The sequence below is a fragment of the Furipterus horrens genome, unplaced genomic scaffold (genome assembly GCF_987537825.1).
Source record: "Furipterus horrens unplaced genomic scaffold, mFurHor1.1.pri manual_scaffold_4, whole genome shotgun sequence".
Lineage (NCBI taxonomy): Eukaryota > Metazoa > Chordata > Mammalia > Chiroptera > Furipteridae > Furipterus > Furipterus horrens.
Window position 1 is genome coordinate 116,636,471 of NW_028327174.1, and position 22,859 is coordinate 116,659,329.

At 43.2% G+C, this 22,859-nt stretch overlaps 1 protein-coding gene across 1 annotated transcript in view; it reads left to right on the forward strand.

The window, feature by feature from the left end:
- Positions 1-22,859, forward strand: part of ROR2 (ROR family WNT receptor 2) — a 243,156-nt gene that overhangs the window by 166,809 nt on the left and 53,488 nt on the right. Inside the window, exon 2 of the mRNA XM_090273969.1 lies at positions 16,424-16,501. Within this exon, the coding sequence (XP_090130095.1) occupies positions 16,424-16,501 (78 nt within the window). The remainder of the gene's footprint in view (positions 1-16,423; positions 16,502-22,859) is intronic.

Consider the following 22,859-nt stretch of genomic DNA (forward strand, 5'->3'; position numbering starts at 1 on the left):
TTTGTTTTTGTTTTTTGATGGTATTTCCTTGTTACTGTTTGTTTAGTGGCTTTCCTTACTAAGTCCATGGGTTCTGTATTCCCTGTAATGTGTGTCCACTGAGGTATTTACAGTTCTGTTAACTTCTTTTCACTTTATTTTTTTAACCGCTTTATGTGTGACTGACATTTAAAAAGCTTTACGTGTTTAATGTATACAACTTGCTGAGCTTGGAGACACATATCTGTGAATCCATCACCACAGTCTATGCCATAGACATACTACCTCCACAACTTTCCTCCTTCTCCTTGTATTTTACTGTTGTTATTTTGTGAGCGTGATAATAACACTTAATGTAAGGTCCTGTACATTTTTAAGACTGGATTCCTAGAGGGTCCCATCTGAGGCAGTGGAAGTGTGTGGTTAGCCAGTCACTCCTTACCGACCTCACTGGATGTCTTTCACCTTTACCAAGGGGGTATTGTGAGGAGGCGAGCCATCCAATTTCACCCTTACCTGTCATTTCCCAGGTATACTGGGATGAGGGACTGGTAACCTGTCCCTTCCCAGGTCTTTCCTGAGTGTGTGCGTAGCCTCTTGTGGGAGCACGGTCTTTGTGATCTTGGAAATAATTGGAGCTTCTGAAGTCCCCTGCTGTCATCTAGTGCTCCTGGATTGCCTTGTACATTCTGGGCAGGCTCAGGTTTACTGCAGTTGTAGTCCCAGCATTTGGCAGCCGAGGTGTTGCCAGTGGTTTGTTGCTGTTTTGGTAATGCCCCAGGATCAGCCTCCACTTGCCACCCTTTCCACGACCCACCCCAGCCCAGCTTTGAGTCAGATCTAGAGATATCTCAGGCTGCTGCAAGTTCAGACAAAATATTAACTGTGGGAAGGCACTTCTAACAGAGCTTCAAAGCATGAGGTCTGCCGGCTATCTGCAGGGGAGGGCTGAACAACAGTTGCAGCCCATGTTAAAGTGGCACCAACCTGATGGCTTACTGAGAATCAGTTCTTCCTCTTGGATGGATGATTTTCCAGTTTGTTCTGTGGCTCTGGTTAGTTTTCTGCGGTCTGAAATGGTAGATTTTCAACGTTTTGCCTATACTTAGGGAGCGAGTTCATCTAGATCCTCATGCCACCAATCTGCAGGAGGCTTGTTCGGTGTACTGCCTGTGAGTCTGGGTTCTTCACTTCGCAGAATGCAAACTGTGTTGCACCCACTGTGAGGTATGTATCACAAGGTGGGGTGTTTTATGGCTGAGTGGCACGTGGTACATTTTTAAACTGTAAGGTTTCTTTTTATTCATTTGGAGAAGTAAAATCACATCTGCATGTTGAAAAGGGTGTGTCGCCAGAGAGATGGAAGGTGGTGTGTAAGAGTGAGAGGAAAAGTAGTGGGAGATAACCAGGACCTGTGGCCTTTGCCTTGGAAGGGTGCAGTCAGTGAGGTGGGGCACAGGGAGTGGCTGTGGAGGAAAGCTGGATGCATATTTGCATGCAGTGAGGTGCTGCATTTGTCAGGTGCACAGGTGGAGATGTGAGCAGGCCCTCGGGTTTCTGAGTCTGGCTTTCCCTGCAGAGATGTGCTGGTTGTGGCCACTTTGCTGTGTCATGTAAAGCCAGGTTTTTAAGGGAACAAGTATAGAAGGAGAAGGGAAGCTTTTGCAGGCCCAGCTCTGGAGCACATCAGCATCTAGCAAACCAGAGAGGAGGGAGACACACCAGGGAAACCCACAGACACGGACACTAAAATGAAGGGGTTGGGAGGATGATGCACATAATATGAGAAACACTGTTAAGTGTTGACAGTGGTGTTATAACCAATAATGGTCAGACAGATTGCTCCAAAGGTGACCTTACATCCCTCCCAGCTTGCGTGCTCTCAGCAGAGGCATGGGTGGAAGCACTCTAAGTATCTTGAGGAAAAGGAATGCCAGCCCTAGACGAGGGGCCCTGGCTGCTGCTGGAGACCTTGGGGAGACAAAGCTCAGAGGACATCAGTGACCTTAGCGATATCTGTTTGAGGGCTGCTGTAGGAGACACCTTCAGAAGGGTTCTGGAATTATTAGCAACTGTCTGGCTGTTTCATGCAGCACATGGGCAGCCCCACCACAGCACCTCTGGATTTGGTCCAAATCCCATTTATTCTTTTTCACTGAGGCTTTCACTGTCTTTGCCAGTCTGAAGCACACTGTTGCAAAGTCGCTTTCAAATCAGCATTAATTATAAAGAAGCTTCGAAGATAAATAACACTACCTGTTATGGGTTGAATTCTGTCTCCTTAAAATAGCTGTGGAGTCTTAACCTCCAGTACCTCTTAGTGTGACCTTGTTTGGAGATAGTATCTTTTCAGAAGTACTTAAGTTAAATTTGAGTTGCTAGGGTGGCCCCTAGTCCAATGTGACTAGTGTCCTAATAAGAGGAGATTAGGACACAGACATGCACACAGGCACAGCCAAGCGAGGACACAGGGAGACGACAGCCATCTGCAAGCCAAGGAGAGAGGCCTCAGGGGAATCCAGCCCTGCCTGCACAGATCTTGGACTTGCAGCCTCCAGAATTCTTGTTTAAGCCGCCCAGTCTGTGGTACTTCGCCATAATAGCTGTGGTAAACGCATACATAAGCCACCTTTGAAAAATCACTGTCACCATCTTTGCTTATAGTAGACATTTACCCCCAGTTGTTTCCATGAGGTCAAGGTGATCACTGCTCACAGATCTGCTTTCAAACATGACAATTGGTGGACCGCCTCTGAGGATGAGGGCAGCCGCTGCAAACCTTCAGAAGCCCTTCCCCCTGGACATCATTCACTCCACCCCACACTTCGCCAGCTGCCCCTAGGCTCCCACTGCCACCAAGGACTTCAACTCTCTTTCCTTAAGCAAATGGAGGGTAACGTCCATCATTGCCATAGGACAGACAACACACAGTTTAATCATTTTTCTAATAAGCTTTGGTTATTTTTTTAAAGATATCTTTTTCCTTTTTACCTTTAATTAAAAACCTTCCACAGATTCAAGGTTAATAGGAATAACTGATATTCAGGAGTCTTCAGTGAAACCACATGGAAGCAGAATGAGCTTAGAGAACTTACTCAACATTTTTGTTTGCTCTTTTTCTGCCAGTTTGCTGCAGTAAGTGGGCACTTCAGAGAAAGCAGCCCAGGAGCTTGAGTGCCAGTAAAAGGGTGCTGGGTCTTGCCTTCCCAGCCATATCTGTTGTGTGCGTAGGGGTACCCCAATCTCCTGGCTCCACCAGGGTCTTCCCATGGCTGCAGGGCATGTAGGTTCTGGGAAAGGGAGGTCAGTGGGACAGTCTCACTCTCCCTTCCACTCTGGCAGCTGTCAGTGACAGAGGTAGAAAAAGTGTCATGAAGGCAATACTGGAGGGAGTTAGGCTTGAGCACAGACGCATTTGGGGTTTTGATATTTTTGCTGCAGAAGTGGAACCAAAGCAAAGGTTGTTGGATTTCACTGCATGTTTTCAGGGCAGAGTTCTGCCAGCCCTTTAAGGAATGTGGAGCCAGAGCCTAACATTTCCTCAACTCAAAGTTAGAAATAATGAAATAAAAAATTACAGACTGTTAAGATACTACTAATTAGGCCCTGGCAGCTCACCTGAATGCTGTGTGCTTTTCTAGCTGGCCATTAAGATACGTGGTAGAGCATTTTAATAAACACATTCCCAGAAACATGATCGAGTCTCCTTATAATCTACATGCTTTCTCTGGCCCAGTTCCCAAGCCAATTCACTCACTTTTCAGAACTTCCTACTGTGCTTCTTTCAGGGTATTTATTTTTTTTCTCTTAAGTGTTGTATTTCCAGCATCACAGACATTTTTTATTTCATGTGTTGCTCAGCTAAGTGATTGCCCTGGAACATGTGACTGGCATTTCCCGTTGGGAGTGGATGTGCTGTCTGAGCTCTCAGCAGCGCAGCTCACTGTGGAGTCCAAGCTGCTCTTCCACAGGCTGCTGCCCCTGCTGCTGTTGCTGCCGCACACTCACCCTGCAGGCTGTGGTCTTTTCTGTGCCCTGACTGCTCTTCCTTCTCATGTCCTGGAAATTACACCTTTTTAGAAGGACAGACAAACACTAGAATGCCAAGCTTCGGTGAATAGAATGCCCCCACTAATTAAAAGGAGACTGCTTTGAAGTTGTTCAGATATACCAGAGACCGCATCTCATTAAATCACAAGTGTACTGATCAACAGGTAGAGCTTAATGGATGAATAGTGTGAATAGCAAAACATTTTGAAGAGAAACACAAGTCAAAAACACTATGAACTCAAATCTAAGGGTGTGGGTTGGACTTCATTAGTAAATTCTTGCTTAACAGTGTCTCTGCTCTTAATGAGGGAGCTAGTATTTTAATGCTAGAGAAATAGCCTGGAAATCAGAACAGACTCATAATCTGCTTTGCAGATATAAATTTCTCTTATCTTGTTGATTCCATAAATCCAAATATCACATTAGAGGCCCATGTTGGGGAAGGTTTGCAGATGATTTTGTTTGGTGCACAGTGTCTAAGTGTTCAGAATTAGCACATATTTGGGTAGGTCCTGCAGGCCCTGTGTGAAACCCTGACTCAACAAGCCATCCATGTCAACTGAAAATCAGGTTGTTCTGCAGACACCATTGGTTCATCCTTGAATAGACGGGACATTGATAGGTGTTGCCAAGAAAATGCCCTAGGTTCCAGGTTAAGAGCTGATATCACCATGCCATGACAATTAAGCTCAAAACCCAGAATTCTCCAAAGTGACTTCATTTCTGGTACATTAGTGAATCCCATTTTAGCCTCAGGAATCTCTGCCATAATCTGTTTATGCGGTTAGAACTCATACCTGGCTCGGGGCTGTGTCCTGTGACTTCACCGTGAAGAATGGAGTTTGGAGATAGACTCTTCACTACGGCTCTTCTTTGCCTGTGGGCTTTGGTTAGGGCTTAAATGAAGTGATCAAATATATAATTGTTTTTCAATAAATTTCTGATTTTAGGATAGTGTTAGATTTATAGGAGGTTGCAAAGATAGAGAATTCCCATAGACCTCATACTCCATTTCCATTAGTGTGGTACATGTGACACAGCAAATGTGCATCATTCTTAATAAAATTCGTTATTTTAGGTTTTTACCTAATATCTTTTTTTCTGTTCCAGGATTCCATTTGAATTACCACATTGTAGCTAAGCATTGAAGTGTAATTTTGACATGGATCAGACTATACATTCAATTGCAACCAGCTACACTGAAATGTTTGTGTCATATTGAATGTTCTTTCTTTGAACATCAAAAATCTAATAAGGAGCTAATAAATCACTACTGTCTGATCGATGCTACCAAAGGTTTGAGGTTTCCAGTAGGTTTACATTGTCTCCCTGTGTGTGTTCACAGTGACAATCCAGTGGAGAAAAGTTAGAGCACCATAAACAGGACACTCTTGATGGACACACTATGTGACATTAGGAGCATGCCTTTTAGGGTTTTACTAAAACAAAGGATGTGCAATTTGCTCCAGGTGGTAGCCTCATTTTTCAGAAGAAAATAATTAAGTCTTAGGAGTTGGGGCAGATGAGATTGGTCTCAGAATCTTTTCTCTCTTTAGGTTTCCCCCTATATCCAGTAAGCCAGCTGGGGCTCGGGTGCCAGCACCAGCTAGATCCAGAGCACTCAGATCAGTTGAATGCGAGATGCAACAACCCTTCAGACCAGTCACCCACTTAGCCACATTGGCAGTGTTTGCCCAGGCAGGTCATGGCATTAAAGTGGAGAGAGGTCATTTGGTCAGCTCCAATGACATGCAGAAGTATGTGTTAGGGAGAAAGCAAATGACACCAGTCCCCGTGCTGTGTTCATTCTGGTGGCCCCTGAACTGATAAAATACTTCCTTAATCCTCCATGCCGCAAGCCATGCCTCCTCAAGCAGCAGAGATGTGGACGTGGCCACTCTCTGCACCAAGTGAGCCTCTGGGCCGATAGACCTGGGTGCCCTAGCTGTTTCCATGGTTCTCTCTTAACATTTTCTAGTCATGTCTGAGTCTCTCATCTTCCTCCACACACTGTTCTACCTGAGGAGCCAGGACCCCCACAGCGCGTGTAGCACTGAGGAAGCCTCCTTTGCCCACCTCGTACAGCCTGCTTCTAGCTAGATTTTAAAATTTAATTTAATTTTATTTTATGCTACTACCAACATGAAATTTTAAAAATCTATTAATAAAATTGATGTTTGATCAAAAGGCCACATATTATTTGATTTCATCTATATAAAATGTCCATAGTAAATAAATCTATGGAGCTAGAAAGCAGATTAGTGGTTACAAGGCCTGAGGGAGACAGCATTGGGCAGCTGGTAATGGGAACAAGGTTTCTTTTGAAGGTGATGAAATATTCCAGAATTACCTAGTGAAGATGGTTGCCCAACCTTGTGGACGTACTGAAAACCACTGGATTATAGACTTTAAAAAGGTGAATTTTATGATGTGTAAATTATGTCATTTCAAAATTTGATGCTTGCTCCAGCCAGTGTGGCTCAGTTGATTGGGCGTCATCCCACAAATCAAAACATCGTGGGTTCGATTCACAGTCAGGGCACATGCGTGGGTTGCAGGTTTGGTCCCCAGTCAGGGTGCATACAGAAGGCAACCAATTGATGTTTCTTTTCCTTTCTTTCTACCTCCCTCTCCCTCTAAAATCAAAACTAAAAATTAAATTTAAAAAATTTGATGTGTATTCATTATAGAGCTGTTTAAAAAAAAGAGATTTTAATTACATATAATAATTCCCTATAACTAATAGTGACAGTTTTGATGTATGTGTGGCAGTTTTTGTTGTTTTGTGTTTATTTTTTTTCCTTTGGGTCTTTTTCTTAACCTTTTTAGGGTCAGGAGAAACCCTGTTGGAATCTGCTGAGAGGCTGGACCCCTATTCTCACTTGTGCCCATTTCCCAGGTTCACATATACCCATTACATGGTGCTTATAGCTTTTAGGAGGCACAGTATCTTGAGGGAGGGCAACTGTCTTGTGCATAATTTTATATAGTGTAAGAGAATGACACTTTTTTTAATTTATTATTATTATTTTTATTTTGGTTTTTCAATTACAGTTGTCCCCTTTTCCCCTAATTTCTCTCCCCCACCCAACCCACCCCCTCTCCCGCAATCATATCCCTCCCCATTGTCCATGTCCATGAGTCATTTATACGGGTTCTTTGACTAATCCCTTCCCTTACTTATCCCCCTTCTCTCCCTCTCCCCTCCCCCCTATTGACTGCTATTCTGCTCTTTGTCCTATTTAGTTCCTTTGTTTGTGTTGTTCTTTAGTTTCCTGTATTAGGTGATATCATATGGTATTTTTCTTTCTTTGCCTGGCTTATTTCACTAAGCATAATTCTCTCTAGTTCCATCCATGTTGTCACAAATAGCAAGAGTTCTTTCTTTCTGCTACATAGTACTCCATTGTGTAAATGTACCACAGCTTTTTGATCCACTCATCTACAGATGGGCACTTAGGCTGTTTCCAGTACTTAGCTATTGTAAACAGTGCTGCTATGAACATAGGGGTGTGTAGGTTCTTTTGAATTGGTGTTTCAAGATTCTTCGGGTATAATCCTAGTAGTGGAGTCGCTGGTTCAAAAGGCAGTTCCATTTTTAATCTTTTGAGGTAATTCCATACTGTTCTCCATGGTGGCTGCACCAGTCAAGTGCAGTAGGGTTCCCGTTTCTCCGCATCCTCGCCAGCATTTGTTGTTTGTTGATTTGTTGATGATGGCCATTCTGACTGGTGTAAAATGGTATCTCATTGTGGTTTTTATTTGCATCTCCCTGATGGCTAATGATGTTGAGCATTTTTTCATGTGTCTATGGACCTTCTGTATGTCCTCTTTGGAGAAGTGTTTGTTCAGGTCCTTTGCCCATTTTTTAATTGGGTTGTTTGTTTTCTTGATGTTGAGTCATATCAGCTCTTTATATATTTTGGAAATCAGTCCCCTGTCTGTGATGTCATTGGCAAATATGTTTTCCCATATGGTTGGTTTCCTTTTCATCTTGCTGATGTTTTCTTTTGCTGAGCAGAAACTCTTTTAGTTTGATGTAATCCCATTTATTTATTTTTTTCTTTATTTCTCTTGCTTTAGGAGATGTATCCGTGAAGAAATTGTTATATGAGATATCTGATATTTTCTTGCCTATGTTTTCCTCTAGGACTTTTATGGTGTCACGGCTTACATTTAACTCTTTGATCCATCTTGAGTTTATTCTTGTGTGTGGTGTAAGTTGGTGGTCTAGTTTCATTTTTTTGCAGGTCCCTATCCAGTTCTCCCAGCACCATTTGTTACAGAGGCTCTTCTAACTCCATTTTATGTTCCTTCCTCCTTTATCAAATATTAGTTGACCATAGAGGCCTGGGTTTATTTCTGGACTCTCTATTCTATTCCACTGATCTATATGTCTGTTCTTATGCCAGTACCAGAGTGTTTTGATTACAGTGGCTTTGTAGTATTGTTTGATATCTGGTGTTGTGATTCCTCCTGCTGTGTTCTTCTGTCTCAAGATTGCTTTTGCTATTCAGGGTCTTTTTTGGTTCCATATGAATTTATGGAGTATTTGTTCTAGGTCTGTGAAATATGTCATTGGTATTTTAATAGGGATTGCATTGAATCTGTAAATTGCTTTGGGTAGTATAGCCATTTTGATGATGTTGATTCTTCCCATCCAAGAACATGGTATTTGCTTCCATTTATTTTTATCTTCCTTAATTTCTTTCTTCAATGTTATGTAATTTTCAGAGTACAGGTCTTTTATCTCTTTGGTTAAGTTTACTCCTAGGTACTTTATTTTTCTTGTTGCTATAGTAAGTGGTATTTTCTTTTTTGTCTCTGTCTCTGCTATTTTATTGTTGGTGTACAGAAATGCCTTAGATTTCTGTATATTTATTTTGTACCCTACGATCTTGCCAAATTCACTTATTATATCGAGTAGTCTTTTAGTGGAGTTTGTAGGATTTTCTAGGTATACTATCATGTCATCTGCATATAACGAAAGTTTTACTTTCTCTTTCCCAATTTGGATGTCGTTTATTTCTTTTTCTTGTCTGATTGCTGTGGCTGGGACTTCCAACACTATGTTGAAAAGGGGAGTGGAGAGAGTGGACAACCTTGTCTAGTTCCTGAGTTCAGGGGGAATGCTTTCAGTTTTTGTCCATTGAGTATGATGTTGGCCTCAGGCTTCTCATATATAGCCTTAATTATGTTAAGGTATGCTCCCTCTATTCCCATTTTGCTGAGTGTTTTCATCATAAATGGGTGTTGCACTTTATCAAATGCTTTTTCTGCATCTATTGATATGATCATGTGATTTTTGTCTTTCATTCTGTTTAGGTGATGTATTATATTTATTGATTTGCGAATATTAAACTATCCTTGCATCCCTGGAATGAAGCCCACTTGATCGTGATGTATGATCTTTTTGATGTATTGCTGGATCCTGTTTGCCAATATTTTATTGAGGATTTTAGCATCTATGTTCATCAGTGATATTGGCCTGTAGTTTTCTTTCTTTGTTGTGTCTTGACCAGGTTTTGGGATTAGGATAATACTGGCTTCATAGAAAGAGTTTGGGATTTTCCCCTCTTCTTGGATTTTTTGGAAAAGTTTGAGGAGGAGGATAGGAGTTAGTTCTTCCTTGAATGTTCTGTAGAGTTCGCCTGTGAAGCCATCCAGTCCAGGGCTTTTGTGTGCAGGGAGATTTTGGATTACTGTTTCAATTTCCTTTTTTGTTCTTGGTCTGTTGAAACTTTCCACTTCTTCTTGATTCAGTTTTGGAAGGTTGTATGTTTCTAGAAATTTGTCCATTTGTTCTAGATTGTCAAATTTCTTGTCATACAGTTGTCTGTATAATTTCTAACTATCATTTGTATTTCTGAGGTATCAGTCGTGATTTCTCCTCTTTCATTTCTGATTTTGTTTATTTGTGTCTTCTCTCTTTTTTTCTTGATTAGACTGGCTAGAGGCTTTTCGATTTTGTTTATTTTTTCGAAGAACCAGCTCCTAGTTTTGTTGATCTTTTGGATTGTTTGTTTAAGTCTCTATGTCATTTAATTCTGCTCTGATCTTGATGATTTCATTCCTTCTTCTTGCCCTAGGCTTTGTTTGTTGTTGTTGTTCTAGTTCTTGTAGCTTTATGGTTAGGTTTTTTATTTGAGATTCTTCTATCCTTTTCAGATATGCCTGTATTGCTATGAACTTCCCTCTTAGGACTGCTTTTGCTGTGTCCCACAGGTTTTGGGCTGTTGTGTGCTCATTACCATTAGTTTCTAGAAATTTCTTGATTTCTTCTTTGATGTCATTGTTAGTTAACCCATTCGTTATTTAATAGCATGTTATTCAATCTCCATGAGTTTGGGTGTCTTTGATTTTTTTCTCTGAGGTTGATTTCTAGTTTCAAGGCATTGTGATCTGAAAAGATGCTTGATATGATTTCAATTTTCTTGAATTTGTTGACACTTGTTTTGTGACCTATCATGTGGTCTATCTTTGAAAATGTCCCATGTGCATTTGAAAAGAATGTATATTTTGCTTCTTTGGGGTGAAAATTTCTATATATATCAGTTTAGATCCATGTGGTTTAGTGTGTTGTTCAATGCCTTTATATCCTTGGTGTTTCTTTGCTTTGATGATCTGTCTATTGTTGATAATGGAGTGTTGAAGTCCCCTACTATGAGTGTGTTGTTGTTGATATCCTTTTTGTGGTCTTCTAGTATTTTCTTTATGTATTTGGGTGCTCCTATGTTGGGTGCATATATGTTTATCAAAGTCATATTTTCTTGATGGATTGTTCCTTTAAGTATTATGAAATGTCCTTCTTTGTCTCTTTTTATTGCCCTTGCTTTGAAATCCGTTTTGTCTGATATGAGGACTGCTACCCCGGCTTTTTTTTCCGGTCCGTTTGCTTGGAATTATTTTTTTATATCCCTTTACTTTCAGTCTGTGTAAATCTTTTGTTTTGAGGTGTGTTTCTTGTAGACAGCAAATATGTGGGTCCTGTTTTCTTATCCATTCCGTTACCCTATGTCTTTTAATTGGAGCATTTAATCCATTTACATTTAAGGTTATTATTGACATGTATTTATTCATTGCCCTTTGTACCTCTGTTCCTCTCCTCTCTTGTTCTTTTCTTCTTTTTTCTTAGAACACTCCCTTTAGCATCTCTTGCAATGCTGGTTTGGTGGAAATGTATTCTTTCAGTCTTCCTTTGTCTGAGAAACTCCTTATTTCACCTTCTATTTTGAATGAGAGCCTTGCTGGGTAGAGTATTCTTGGTTGTAGGCCTTTGTTTTTCATTGCTTGAAATAGTTTTGACCATTTCCTTCTGGCTTGTAATGTTTCTGTTGAGAAATCAGTTGATAGCCTTATCGGAGCTCCCTTGTATGTTATTTGCTGTTTTTCTCTTGCTGCTTTTAGGATTCTCTCTTTGTCTTGGAATGTTGCCGTTTTAATTATGATGTGCCTTGGAGTGGGTTTTTGGGGGTTCTTCTTCATTGGAACTCGGTGCTTCCTGAACTTGTATTAACTTTTTCTCATCAGGTTCGGAAAATTTTCTGTAACTATTTCTCCTATCAGTTTTTCAATTCCATGAACCTTTTCTTCTCCCTCTCTAATTCCTATGATCCTGATATTATTTATTCTCATGCTATCCTGTAATTCCTTTACATCTTGTTCATATTTTTTCAGTCTTTTTTCATTTTGCTATATTGTCTGGGAGTTTTTCTCTACATTATCTTCTAACTCACTAATCCGATCCTCTGCTTCATTTAGTCTGCTTTTGACTGATTCTACTGTGTTTTTCAGTTCAGAGATTGCATTCTTCATTTCTTCCTGGTTCTTGTTGATAGTTTCTATGTCTTTTTTTATGCTGGTGTAGTTCTCCATAAGTTCCCTGTAATTTTCTTGGAGCTGTTGGTAACTTCCTTGGAGGTTGTCATAGTTGATTTTAAGGATGTCGAGTATATTGAGCTTCTTTACCACCATTGTTTTGAATTCCATGTCTGACATTTGGGCTATGTCTATTTCATCTATCTCTCTTTCTGAGGATTCCTCTTTTCTCTTCATTGAGGGGTTATTTTTGCGTCTTACCATGTTGGATTCTTTTTGTTTGTTTTTATTTATTTATTTATTTGTTTTTTTGGGGGGAGTAGTCTGCTTTGACTTCCCCTCCTTTGTGGTGTGAGATTCTTTATCGGAGATCTGGGGGTTTCAGTGGTGCAGTCTCTTTGATATCCTGAGCCTGATGTTCTTGAGTTACCCTTTATGTCGTTTGTTTATGCTGTTTGGTTATATTTTGGATGTTCTTTGGTAGGATCTTCCTTCTGGCTAGTTGGTTGAGAGTCACTCTATCCACTTTGTCTTGAGTTCTTTTGTGGAGATGCTGCTAAAAACATAAACACACAGCCCAGGCAGGAGACCCACACCCTCAAAAAGTATCCCCCACTCTCTGTCCCGCTATCATCAGCCAACGAGCCCGCATTAATATAAATGTAAAGAGATTAGAGCTTTTATACTATAAGAAGAATAGATAAGAGTTGTTTGGGGGGAGGGAAAATATAATTTTTGATAGAGGGGTGATAGATTAATAATAGTTGAGACTGTGCAAGCTAGTAGGTAATATTTACATTGTATGTTAATAAAAATAGAAGAAAAGGATGGAAAAATGCATAATATAGTAAGAAAGTGGGATTGTATTGTATTGGGTTTATATAGTAATTATATTCTATTATTTAGAGTGATGGGGGGGCTAAACTAGACACACAAATGAATAAACAATGATTAAAGAGAAAGGATGAGAAGGAGAGGTTATATGCAACACGTTAGAGATAAAGTTTGTTATTCTTTTTGAAAGGGGAGAAAAAAAACACCCCCCCCAAAAAAAACCCAAGAAAAGAGAAGAAAGAAAGAAAGAAAGAAAAGAATATAGAAGAAAGAGAAAATAAATTTTAAAAAAAGAACCCACAAAAAACCCCCAAAAAATCCAAGAAAAGAGTAAAGAAAGAAAGAAAAGAAAGAATAAAGAAGAAAGAAAGATGAAAGAGAGAAAAAAAAATTGAAAGGAAAAAAAAAAAAACCCCAAAGAACCCCCCCAAAAAAACCCAAGAAAAGAGAAGAAAGAAGAAAGAAAAGTAAATAAAAAAAATATTAAAAAGGAATGTTTTTACTCAGTTCAGCCTTGGTGTGTCGTCTTCTTTTTCTGCATCCGCAGCTGGTCTAGTGTGGCGGTTCAGAGGTTCTTGTTTCTTGCAGCACTGGTGTGCGCCCGCGGTTGCCGCAATGGTGCGTGCCCTTGCTGCCCGCTGGAGCCAGTTGAGGTGCCCTTGCGCGCGAGCCCCTGCACAGGCGGGGCGGCCCGAGAACTTGTCCCACCATTGGCGCCTGTTGTTGCCGGGCCGAGGTGTTTCTGTGTTCGTGCTGAGGTGTCCCCTCGTGCGTCCCTGCCCGGGCGGGGCGGCCGAGAGCTTGCCGAGAATGACACTTTTAAAATTTCAGAATAAAAATGTCCTTAATTCTCAGTTAGGAAGCCTAGTTTTGTTGAAAGTTAAGGTGTCAGTTCTAAGGACCGCGGCAATTGGACATCCTGAATTTATTCACATATTTGACTTGTGGAGGAAATGCACTGGGTGTCATCCTTTGGATGCTTCTACATCTAAATCTCAAAGCTTGGAGGAGGTGGAGGGTACTTGCTTTGGTATCAGCCTAGTGGGCTACTTGAAACTTAACCCGTTTTTTTCAAGTAGATAGAGGATACTTTTTTGCTCAAATACCCAACCAGATTTTACCTAGAATAATGCTTGAGTCTGAAAGAAATGAAAGATTGAATTCCAGCATATGTACTGACCAGCACAGAGAATGTTTCTAGAAATGATGACATTTTAATATCATCAGTGACTTTGCATGTCTGATGGGGATGACACCTCTGGCTCCTCTCACACAGGAGTATGGCTGTCTACACCCCAACTCCATGTGCATGAAAATACTTAGGCTTCCAACTGAAAGCTGCCTTGGAAGAGCTGGGAATGTTTTCCACAGTGGAATTGGGCTAATGGCACTTATTTTTCTTCGAGATGTATATTTATTTGACTGTTTCACGCCATTTGTCAATTTCTAAGCAGTTAATAATTTTTATACCCCTTTCAGATGTGTGTATATATTACAAGTGTGCTTGATTTCCTGTGGTCTCTACATTTAAACAGTGCTGAGTGATAGCATGTGTGACATGCCAATTTAAAATTTCAAACCCAAACTGCAAGTCTTTAATTAACCCATTGACTACCTTGTGTAGCATCTGCTTGTCTCTATTGTGTAGCAGCCAGGGTTCTGCCTAGGTTTCAGTGTTTGGACCACTTGCCTTCCAGAGGATGCAGCCCTGCTGTTTGCAGAGTGTTGAAAGGTTAATATGTATGCAATGACTAGCTTAGGAGAATAACCTCACTGCCGCAGGAGAGCTGTGTGGTTTGGGGGCCGATTTTAGAGAATAAAGATGTCACTTCTGAATGGTGAATCGGGAATGTTTTATGAAAGATGGCGTGTGAGAGTAGCTTCCGACACATGGGGAAGTTTGAACTGTAAGTAGTAGGAACAAGGAACTTTCCAAAACTGGATGTGAAAAGCCAGGGGGCCATTCAGAAAGTCTCCCCTCTGGGCTCTTTGGAGCTGAGGCTGAATTTTAAAGGTGCTGCAGATGTCACGTGTCACTTGAGTGTCCTGTGTTGTAGGAACAGGCAGTAAGGAGAGGATTGGGTCAGATACCTGCGCCCTGAAGTGTAAAGGAGCCACTGTTTATTCAGCTAAACAATTTGAAGATTCTTGCATGCCTGATTTCATGTGGTAATCACCTATGCTTCTTTTTCCAGACTTCAGCTTTTTTGAGCATGTTCTCATTGTAAGAGGGGTCTGAAATGTCTGGATAATCTATTGGCTTTTGTCTCTCTTTTAGGAGAGACAAGGTGGTGACCCAATATTGAATTATAAACTGATTTTAGTAGACTTAAAAAATTGTGATAAATATACAACATAAAATTTACTGTTTTAACCATTTTTAAGTGTACAATTCAGAAGCATTAAGTACATCCACATTGTGTACAGCCATCACAACCATCCAGTTTCGGAACTTTTTTATCCTGCTTCGTCTGCCCCTGCTCTGTGCCCATTAGACACTAACTCCCCTTTCATCCTCCTCCAGCCCCTGCCCCCACCTTTCTGTACTCATATACTTTTCTTTCTGCGTGAGTTTGACTTCTCTAGGTTCCTTATAGAAGTGAAACCGTATTTTTCCTTTTGTCATTGGGTTATTTCAGTCAGCATCATGTCCTCTAGGTTCATTATGCTGTAGCACGTGTCAGATTTCCTTTCTTTTTTAAGCTGCATAATATTCCATTTTGTGTATGTCTGACTCTTCAGTAGGCTTTGATGCAATGAACCTAGATCTGTCCAGGATATGTGTTGTCAGAGTTACCCCTGACTTCACAATAGTCCCTACTCCCTTCAGTGTGGGGATCCAATCAAAGCCAAGGTCCCAGGTGAAAGTCTGAAGGTAAAAGCCAAAGAGAAGGGGACTGGGCTGGAATACACAGAAGGGTCTAGGGCAGTTCACACCTGCCTATCCTTTCCTCAGATCTGGAGAGAGGATCATGTCTTCGTGCTGCATTCCCGGTTGAGTAGACCAGATCTGTTTTGCCCTTGGTGTTTACGAGTTGGGGGTAGGTGCTCCCACTACACACAGTCTCTGAGGGGTAGGGTAAAAATCGCAGTAAAGGTGAGAACTTCTGTACTTACAGCTGTGGGTAGATTTGTCCATGGGAACTGGCTGCAGATGGGTCTGGGGGCCAGAAGGGGAGTGAGTTGCTTAAGAAATTCTTTAGTTCTGAATGTATTCACCATCACAAGATGTCGATTCAACACGGGAGGAGACAGATACCGTGTCACTCCCGAGTCGGACTGCACAGCCATTCTCGGAGGTGCAGATAGACTCTTAAGAAGCTACACCATCGTCTCTCGAGACGGACGGCTGCCGACGACGACGATTCAGAATTACCAGGGGCCTAGGTCTGCAGGGAAACCTGCTAACCCTGCCATGGAGGTACTTTATTTTGTCAGCTAGTGTTTTGACTTCTTGCCCTCCCTGAATGACACTAGGGGCTCGAGTAACTTGCTTTGTCTGCCTCTGCTGCAGAGCATCATATTTTGCCATTCTTGGGGTAAACATAAGAAATTCGTTTACTGTTGCATCAAATCTGATGCTACAAAAGCCCCCTAGCAGTTACCATAATGCCTTCTCCCTCTAGGTTCTCTGTCAACAGAGGACAGTTTTGCTAGAACGTGACTGTGTTGGCATGAGAAGCAAACTAAAGGCCCCCGAAGTGAGAATTCATTAATGTATGTGCTGTACTCTCTTGTCCAGGAGATTTGGAGGTTCCGGATCTGAATGACCCTTTGGGACAGCTGGATGGACCTGACAGCCCTATTCCAACTGTGAAAGGTAAACAGGAAGTGCTCTTTTAAAAAAAAAATTTATTTGTTTATCTTTTATTTTTTGAGAGAGGGGAAAGGAGAAAGAGAGGGAGAGAAACATCACTGTGTGGTTGCCTCTCACTCACGCCCCCAACTGGGGACCTGACGTGCAACCTAGTCATGTGCCCTGACTGGGAACCGAACCAGTGACACTTGGCTCGCAAGCCGATGCTCAATCCACTAGCAGCCAGGACCATGGAAGTGCTCTTTTAATGTGAGTCTTTGGGTGTGTTGTCAGTGCTACATAGAAAGGCTCACAGTGGTTTGCCATTTCTATTCAAGGCTTGGCCTGCCAGCACCAATGGCCGGGGTGCCCTGTGACTTGGCACTGCCCCTTGGATGTCATGGTGGCACGCCTGCCTCCATAGCTGTCTGGAAACTCTTGTGAGGGTGGGGAGGGTTGATTAGAAGTGATGACAGGCGTAGGCAGATGGCCACTGGAGGAAGGGAGGGGCCATACGTAGATGGTGTGGTCTGGGCCTGAGTGGAGCTTTAGGAGGTAGACTCCTGGCTTGACCACTAAGTCTCCTACTGGCCATCTTCTGGGGTCATTTTCCATGTGATTGTCCAGAGTGGGAGGGTGTCTAAGGTGGGCAGGCTGCTCTTCCCCACAGGTCGTCAAGGAGCAGGTTCTTTGTCTTGTTGACACGGCCCTTCCCAGAGGTTTCAGCATCACTGCTCACTTGGGACACTCTGTAGGCATGTTAGATTTACACAGTTGATGGAACATATTTCCTGCCATGGTGCTCCTCTTTCTTCATCCACTGTCACCATAATGCCTCAGGTCCCTGCCAGCTTGGGCACTATAACAGAACACCACACACAGGGTGGCTCAGTCAGAAGGAATCTTATTTCTCACAGCTCTGGAGGCTGAAAGTCCAAGGTCAAGGTGTCATGTAGTCAATCCTGGTGAGAGCTCTTTCTGGCTTGCAGATGGTGCTGTGTCCTCACCGGAGAGAGAGAGTTCTGGTCTCTTCTTCCTGTAGGACTTGATTTCCGTCACAGAGCCTCACCCTCATGACCCCATCTAATTCTAATCACCTCCCAAAGGCTCCACCTAGAGATACCATCCCTCAGAGGGTTAGGGCTTCCGCATTCGAATTGGGGGGATACAATGTAGTTTATAACAGCTACTGATTAGAACAGCCACTTTATCTCTCTTTAATTTCTTTTTTTGTTTTCACGTGACTTGAAGCCCAGAAATCCATAATAGTTTCATAGACTCCCGCATGTTGAGGCTCTCTCCCCTTAGGACTTGTGTCTAAAGCTGGCTCTCCTGGGGATTGAGCAGAGATGACTAAAGTCCTCCAGTCTCAGCCAAGGTATCCAGAGTGTCCCTCTTGTCCTAAAAGGGCTTCTGGGTGTCATACACGGTGCTGAGCTCCCTTCTCACCACAGAACACTTGCCGGTGAGAGCATCATTTGCTCAAGAGGTCAGTTGTTTAAATCAAGGGTGGCTGGAGGCTTCTTGATGAGGACTTTCCCTGTTAGTGCATCAAATGTAGTAAACATAATGAATCGGTTCCTTCGTGTTTACCCCTCCCAGTTGCTGTATGGTCCCTGTGACCTTGCAGGCACTCAGGCTGCTGTCTGTCAACACAAGGATGTGTCCCCACAGGAGCAAAGGCCTATGCTCAGGAAGCTTGTGTGTGACACTGGGCCTCAGGAAACATTTCTTAGGAAGAAAGATAATTTTTGATGCTTAGATTCTGGAATTATTTCTCAGAAGTCTGACGGGGCCCATAGGTAAGGCATCCTCCACTCATTTACTGACTGCCTTCTGTGCTAGGTGCCATGTGAGGCTCAAGCATGCTGGTGATCAAAACATGTGTGGTCTCTGCCTGTGGAGTTTAAGGACCTGGGGAGTTGGTGTCATAAGGGAAAACTGTCACGTTACACCATTAGGAATTGTGGGGAGGAGCTCAAAGAAGAAAGGACGTCAGGGTGAACTTGAAGGAAAGGAAGGGGCATCTTGGTTGGGGATAGGATGTGACACTGAGATCTGAAGAGGTGACATTTGCTAAGAGGTGATGGGAGGGTGTGTGTCCCAGGCCAAGGCAAAGCCCTGAGGGAAAGAGGACTCAGTGTCTTGGGGAAGCTGAGAGAGGTGGGGGCTTCTGGGTGGGGTGGCTGAGGTTGGAGAGGTTGGCATGGGCTAAGCCTGTATGACTTAATACTATGGCCATCGGCCATGCACGTGTCTTTTAATGTAACTCAATTAAAATGAAATAAAATGAAGAATCTAGTTCCTCGGTCCTACTAGCTACATTTCAAGTGCTTGATAGTAGCACAGACCTAGAACATTCTGCCATCACAGAAAGATCTGCCAGGCCCCTCTGTATAGAGCATGCACAGCTCATTGGATGGTAGGAGAAAGTTCTGTTTCATCATAAGTACCTTTCCCCCATGGAAGGTTCTGGCCTGGGTAGTGTAACCTAATATACACTCTGAAGCTCCCAGGCAGCTCTGGAGGATGATGGCAAGGGAAGTGGAGGGGCAGTTAGGATGGAAGTGGGACGGAGTGAAAAGAAGTGGACAAGGCATAGTACTGGTCTAAAACCCAATCTGTGGTCATTCTGTAGACTTTCTACTCTTTGGTAAAGCGTGCTGCCCCCCAGTAGAGTGTGGGTCTACTGTGAACCTGGGCTGGGGTTATGGGACAGGGAGGAGCTCAGAGTGGGTGGGAGCATCACAGCAGCCACCACTGTTTCCTACCTGGAGGGCTCACAGCTGGATGGAAGAGCATTTGCTGATCGAGGGACAGAAATGACCATGGGCTGAATGTTCATGAACATATGTATTCTCTTCTAGCCACAAGCTGCAAACATTGATAAGTCATTTAGTGCCTCAGATGGCTCTTGGACCACCTTTTTGATATTTGAGCAGTGCTCTCTAATGTCCTCTACTTAGTTGGGATTCAATGGCTTCCTGACTTTTTCGTTAGCCCACATGTGAATGTGTTAAATGCTGTGCCTATGCAGCTCTGCGGGGAGTTCCAGGTAGGGTTTGGAAGCTTGTATTTCTCCAAGGCATAGGAATGGCAGCTGCAGAGGATAAGCAGTCAAGAGGCTGGGCACATGCACACATTTGTAAAAGGGCAGTACACTAAGTCCTGTAATAATGTTGTCACATTCAATGTCATTTCATTGTGACTGATGACATGCCATAGGAACATACTCGTTTATATTAGTTGGATCGGTTATTTTATGATAAAATTGTTTTCATTATATGTCGTTTCACTGAAAATCACAGATCTTAACGAGGACATTAGGTGAGGACTTAATGTACAGAAGGAGCAGAGAACCCTGGCAGGTTGGTCTTGTCCCTGGGGTGGCACAGGGGCAGTGTGGTCTGCGAGTGCCACAGTCTGAGCTTGGCTTGGCCAGAAAACAGACCTGGATTGGATGGCAGCTCCACCTTCCTGTTGTGGCAAGGACTCTGCTCTGGGCCGTGTGTCACCCCAGCCATCGGAAGGAGGAAAGTGCCTAGGCAGCAGCACTCACCCAGGAAGCAGTGGCTGGGTGCTGGTGCCACTGGTTGTCCTTGCAGTTATGATCATTGTCTTTGTGTCCATCGCTTTTCAGGCATGGGCACCTCAGCAACCGCTTTCGGACAGAATTCTAGTGAGTGGCCCTCGGGGACTCCCAGGGATCCCATGCTTCCTGTGCAGCCTGGCTTTCTTGTTCTGTAGTACACAAAAGGGGGCTCCCTCCTGCTACCCCTCCTCCTCCTCATACCCTTAGTGACAGAAACTGGCTTGGTGATGCCAGACTCACTATCCTATGTGCTTTATTGCTTAAATAGCTTCTGAGAGTGTTGCTGTCTGGCTACATTTGGCTTAAATCACATATGAAAAGTAATACTTGAATGGATGGTATGAGCTATTTCTTTAATTCAGTAACCATTTACAGTGCCTATACACATCTGCAAAATTGCAGACAGGTGAAAATTGGTGGCGGGCCAGGTTGTCAGTGACACCACCACTCCGCAGAAGGGGATCGGAGACTAGTTAGATGTGTAAAAAGCCATTTGTATTCAGATGCACTGTGCCAGAATTGAGCACTTAACATATAATTGGTGGTTGGTATTTAGAGAGATATCCCAGAGCAAAATGCCTATCTAGAAGAGAAAGTGAATACAAAAGACATTGTGATTTAAAGCTGAAGAGTTTGCTTAAATTTCTGTGTGCCACAGTAGTCATCGTTAGGACTCTGGCTATCGTGCTGTGTTACTGTGGCACTGGGTATTTAGCAGTAGTTTTGTGTTCCTTGCTACATTAGATACATTATTTTTATTATTACAAAAGTGTACATTTAGCCTAGAAACCATTTGCTCATTTATTCCAAGGTCATACTTTAAATGCTGATGCCACACACCTCAGGTTTTGTAAAGACAGTGCTGTGGAATGTTTGTAGAAGCGGATCATCTCTGAGAGGCCAGCAAGTGCTACCCATCCTGTAGCCGTCAAAGCAGACCCACCGTGCTGCCTGTCTTGCTTACACAGAGAGCTAGCTGCTCAGCATCACCCTGAAACCAGGAGGGGAGTTCCTAGCCATCTCCTTTGGAGTGGGGCGTGTTGCAGTGATAAGTGATCTCAAGAGCATTCTGAATGATGGGGCAGGAACCGATGCCTGCTCACCATGCTGTGCTGCGGAGCTGAACTAAAATTTCCGTGGACAAAGAAAACAAAGCAATCAGTAGAGGTCATCAGGTTGGCATGGAAACAAAGCCTATTCTCTGTTTACTTAGTGTCAGTTCCCAATTCATGCAGGATGTATGGATTGATGACATTTCTAGTTTATTATGGAACTTTTAGGGGTGTGCTTGTGTGTATATGTGATTGTTTCCTGGAGTTTAGTACAGAGTGAGGGTCTCCATTCATGGCTGTGAGGGTAAAATTGAAATAGCACCCTAAATTGCAGACATAGCTTTAAGTCTGTGACTGGGAACATGGGCCCAAGCTGAGCTGTGAATCTGGGTCCCTATACCTCCCGCTGAGTGTCCCCGGCCCATTAGTGCAACCTGGGGGAGTGGCCGAAGGCCTAAAATGTTTCCCAGCTTTCTGTATCCAGAGCTCACATGGGGTTTCTGAGTTCTCCATCTGGGCCACTCTGGAGGTGAATGAAGGCCATTGGTTTAGCACCTCTGACCTCCTGCTGGCTGTGAATTTTCAAGGTCCACTGGGCTTTCCTGGATGTGGACAAACTGAGTGGTGCTGGCAGAAAACGTCAACGCGCAGATAAGAGGTATCAAAGCATGCACAACAGCATGTGCAGGGCTGAGATTTTGGACAGGGCTTGGACCATGTGCATGCGAGCACACCTGTGGAGAGTGGCTGCACCTGACTGATTTCCACCCCCAAGACTTTGTATCTCATCTTCTTCCCAGGGTCTTCCAAATCCCCTCTCTCTCTCCCCAGGTAGTTTTTGCTACTAATGCTGCAGCTGGGATCAAATCATGGCAAGTGGCACCACTGTCATCTGACTGGTGTTATTGATTGCTGCCCTTCCTATTGAAGGCAGGGATTCCTCTTTCTCAGTGCATTGGGTTTAAACATGATACTGCCATTCACATGCTTATTCGCACGTGCCTGTCTTTATGGCTGTCCCTGGTGTGTGTGTGTTCTCATCCCTGTCCCTTTGTGAGGATGTGTCACCCTATGCTGTCTCCTTCCTTCTTCATTCTGAGGGCCATGAAAACAAAGCACCACAGACTAGGTGCCTGAAACAATAGAAACTTATCCTCTTGCAGTTCTGGAGGCTGGAAGTCCCAAGTCAGTGAGTTGGCAGGGCTGGTTCCTTCTGGATGCTTTGAGGAGAAACCGTCCCCATGTCTCTTACCTCCTGTTGTTGACAATCCCTGCAGTTCTATGGCTTTCGACAGCATCATTCCACACTCTGTTGTCACACGGTCTTCTTCTCTGTGTGTCTCTGTCCAAATGTCCTTCTTGTGAGGACACCAGCCATTGAAGTAGGGCCTCCCATATGACTCCATCTTAACTTGACACTGTTTTCAAGTAAGGTCCCATTCACAGGTTCTCTGGATCAGAACTTTTACAGAACTCATTAGGGGACACAGTTCACCACCCAGCACCCTTCTCCAAATGTGCAGACACTCTTAGGTGCTTCTCTCCATTTCCCAGGTCATTTCATTTTATTTTTCTCTGTTTTTCTCATTTTCTGATTCTCATCCTTTTTAATCTCACACCTTCTTCTCCTACCCCTTTTGCTCTCCTGCTAAGCAACCTCCCTCTCATTTTATGTGACTGGTCCTATGCAGACCACCAGGCAGCTTAGCGGGATGTCCGAAAGGGAGGGCCCTGCTGC